Source organism: Mus caroli, chromosome 7, assembly GCF_900094665.2.
Source record: "Mus caroli chromosome 7, CAROLI_EIJ_v1.1, whole genome shotgun sequence".
Lineage (NCBI taxonomy): Eukaryota > Metazoa > Chordata > Mammalia > Rodentia > Muridae > Mus > Mus caroli.
This window is the reverse complement of record NC_034576.1, coordinates 115,812,189-115,815,469: the sequence shown is the minus strand read 5'-3', so window position 1 is coordinate 115,815,469 and position 3,281 is coordinate 115,812,189. Positions and strand designations below refer to the sequence as shown.

At 35.4% G+C, this 3,281-nt stretch overlaps 1 protein-coding gene across 1 annotated transcript in view; it reads right to left on the bottom strand.

The window, feature by feature from the left end:
- Window positions 1-6: 6 nt before the first annotated feature.
- Far1 (fatty acyl-CoA reductase 1) overlaps window positions 7-3,281 on the bottom strand; it is a 54,958-nt gene continuing 51,683 nt past the window's right edge. Inside the window, exons 11-12 of the mRNA XM_029479583.1 lie at window positions 2,807-2,934; window positions 7-1,264 (exon numbers count right to left, since the gene is read on the bottom strand). Coding sequence (XP_029335443.1) covers window positions 1,102-1,264; window positions 2,807-2,934 — 291 coding nt within the window. The 3' untranslated portion in view covers window positions 7-1,101. The remainder of the gene's footprint in view (window positions 1,265-2,806; window positions 2,935-3,281) is intronic.

Genomic DNA, 3,281 nt, shown 5'->3' with positions numbered 1-3,281 from the left:
GATGACTTGAAACTCATTCAACAGTTTGCTACTTTACATGGTAAAATCCTTTATTTAATTTTATACACATACTTATGCATTATTCATTTTTAAAGGAATTCAGCTTTCAAGGTCAAATTAGTATGTGTTGGCAAACACATGAGGACATTTTCTTAATGTTAAAAGCTGCAACTACATTCCTTCATAATAATGCATGTTCACATGGGGCAAGTCCTGTGGGAAAATTGATAAGGGAGGAGAGGATAAATATAGTGAATCCTTCCCCAATCCCACCTCTCATCACGTCTCAAGAAATCCTCTTCAAAATGAAAACACATCTCACCAGAGTTCCATTTGATCAAAATGCAGACTAGAAAAGTGGTTTCCTTTACCGTGCATGTTTTCACTTTGCTTCAAATGCACAGAGTATACACTGATACAGAATCTTAAATTCATTCAGATCTATTAGTGTCTTTAGAATAATATTTGGCCTTCTGATCATAAGAGCAACTAATTACTTATAAAAAATGATATGCAACACACATTTATTCAGAAAGAAAATCAGAACAAGTCTTTGCGTTTGACACGACCTGTAACTTACAGGAAGAAAAAAAACACATGGCTGTGGTCTTAGCAAAATTAAACCCCACCTCTCAAAGGATTAAAAAGAAAAAAGAAATCAATATTGAAGAATCAAATCAAATCAAATACTTAACTAATTTATCTAGGCCTTCTGTCTGCACATTTTCCATTGCACTGAATATTAGGACTGCATGTTAAGGCATGTTTTAATTAGTATGTTCCAGAACTGCACAGTTATACTGGTCAATGCTCCCATAGCCCCACTTCTGCCCCCTTCCTACCCTTTGCATTCCAAGGATTAAAATGTTGAATCATAATTTGAGTGACTACTGCAGTTCTGAGCTGGCATACCACAGTGTGTTCANNAGGTTTTGAGCATAAACATTAAAATGTTACATAAAATGGACCATAATTTACTCCACGCTCCAATTTAAGATGGTTTAATGTCTTAACAAAAGGTGAGATGACTTAAGTACATTTTACATTTTGTGCATTTAGATCACCATATGCATAGATGTTCTAATGCTAAATTCTTGGTCTTCAGTATCTCATAGTGCTGGATGCTCGGAAGTATGACAGAAATTTGTAACACAGACTAACCACAAAATACCAGATGTTTCTTGCCATTTGTGATCTTGCAATAAAAATGCGCCAGATAAGTATCACAAGGATTGTATTAAAACCATAACGGATATTCCGCAACCTGAAAAGCAAACCAAAAGACACACTAAGTACTTTCTACATTAAAATTATTTTTGGATAGGAGCTAATTAAGTTATAAATTTAATCAAAATTCTACACCATCTTTTAACTTTCAATATTTAAAAACTAAACTAAAGTTATTAAATTCAAGTTAGCACATTTCAAACATACCTGCCTACAACTGGACAGTAGCACATCAATGCATTACTCTAGCAACAAGGAGTACAACAACGTCTTGTCAGTGTACCTGGACTACAGACTTAGTAAGCATCAATTAAACTGAGCATCCTGTGTACAAATTCCTATGGTAGACATCATCAAACTATAGGTTAAGCCAAGCCTGGCCTCATTCCTGTGATCCTAGCATTTTGGAGGCTGAATCTAGGCAGGAAGATCTGAGTTTGAGGTCAGACTAGGCCACAGAATGAGATTCTGTCAGAAATAAAAAGGGGTGGGGAGAAATCTGGAAAGGAAGAAAAGGAGGCAAGAAGGAAGAGAGTGAGCAAGCAAGCAAGCAAACAAATGAAGTAAAACAGTCTCTTGTATGTGCTGACTTTCTGGAGCGTCTATCTAATCTAAAAGAGCCTCAAATAGCTAATAGTCCCCAAACTCAAGAGCCAACTAACAAGTCCTCGTCTAAGAATCATGCAGCATTAGCTTCACAGAATACCTGTCTGCTCTCAGAGATCAGCAAGCATGCTACAATGTGCATATCTCTAAACATTTTGTATGGCTTTTGATGGTTGCCTGAAGAAATTTAACCCTTCAGATAGGTATATTATAAATTCCAGGAACTTAATATTGCAGTTCAAGACAGGACCGTAGCAATGAAAGTGTAGAAGTAGAGACTATGGCTTTAAATAAGCAGTCAAAACATTGATGTTCAGTTTCCTTTCCAATTAGTAAGATACAGTCTTGTAAACCTCAGCTTCCTTATCATCAAATCTGGCATTTTGCCAGCTCCATAGTGCTGTGGCCTTGGTAAGTGAAAAGTGTGAATCTTAGAAATCGATAATCCTTAGTAGAACTAAATCTCTGAATGACTGACTACAGCTAATCTTGACTCCTCTATTTTCTGAGTTTATTATGTTTTAAATCAGCAACAACTACTTCTACTAAGAGACTAGGGAACCATTATTCTGTGCTATATGTTAAAAAAATATGTAAGTAACTTCTGGTTCAAAAGATATTTTCATTCTCTGCTAACATTTTTACTATTTCAATAGAAATTTATTAGAAGCAAATAGTGATTTTTGAAACTAAGTTCTACCCAAAGTTCATAGTCAGGAATACACATACATTAATAAAGATATTAAGTTTTAATAATCTTTACTTTGGAACAGCAGCCGGTGTTCTCAACCACTGAGCCATCTCTCCAGTCTTTTAATAATCTTAAGTTAGATAAATATCACATTGTTACAAACCCAAGGGTAAGCATTTTTTATTATGCTACATTATTTGTACTCAGAACACTCCTTTACCAAGACGACCGTGTAACAGTTCAAAAATCAGGAAAAGGCTCATCAAGCCTTGGCGTGCTTACTTGTTGAGATGCTTCCGAGCGGCAGGGAGGCCAGACATCTCTTCATTCAACACGTACTTCTTAGTCCCCATGCAGTAGTTTTCTATATATTCTGCCCAATGTAACTGCCGTACATCAATATTAAAGGTCTATAGTAAGAAAGAAAAAGTTATTATAATTTGCCAAAAATTATTCTTCTGAACTATAATCCCAAATGAAAAGATTACAAACACTTCAATATAGTATTACCTTTTCTACTGTCAACTTATCTATGTTCCTCCTAACTACTTACATATGAACTGATATTCATTTCAAATTTTTTCCATCTGCAGCCTCCCCTTCTTATATAGTTTCTGTAGGATAAAGGTTAATTCTCCTAGAGAAAAATATTTACATCAAGAGAAATCAAGCAGAACATGGTGGCACACACTATTATATGAGCACACAGTAGGCAGGAGGCTCATCAGTTTGAAGCAGTCTCTATGTGGTGGTTTGA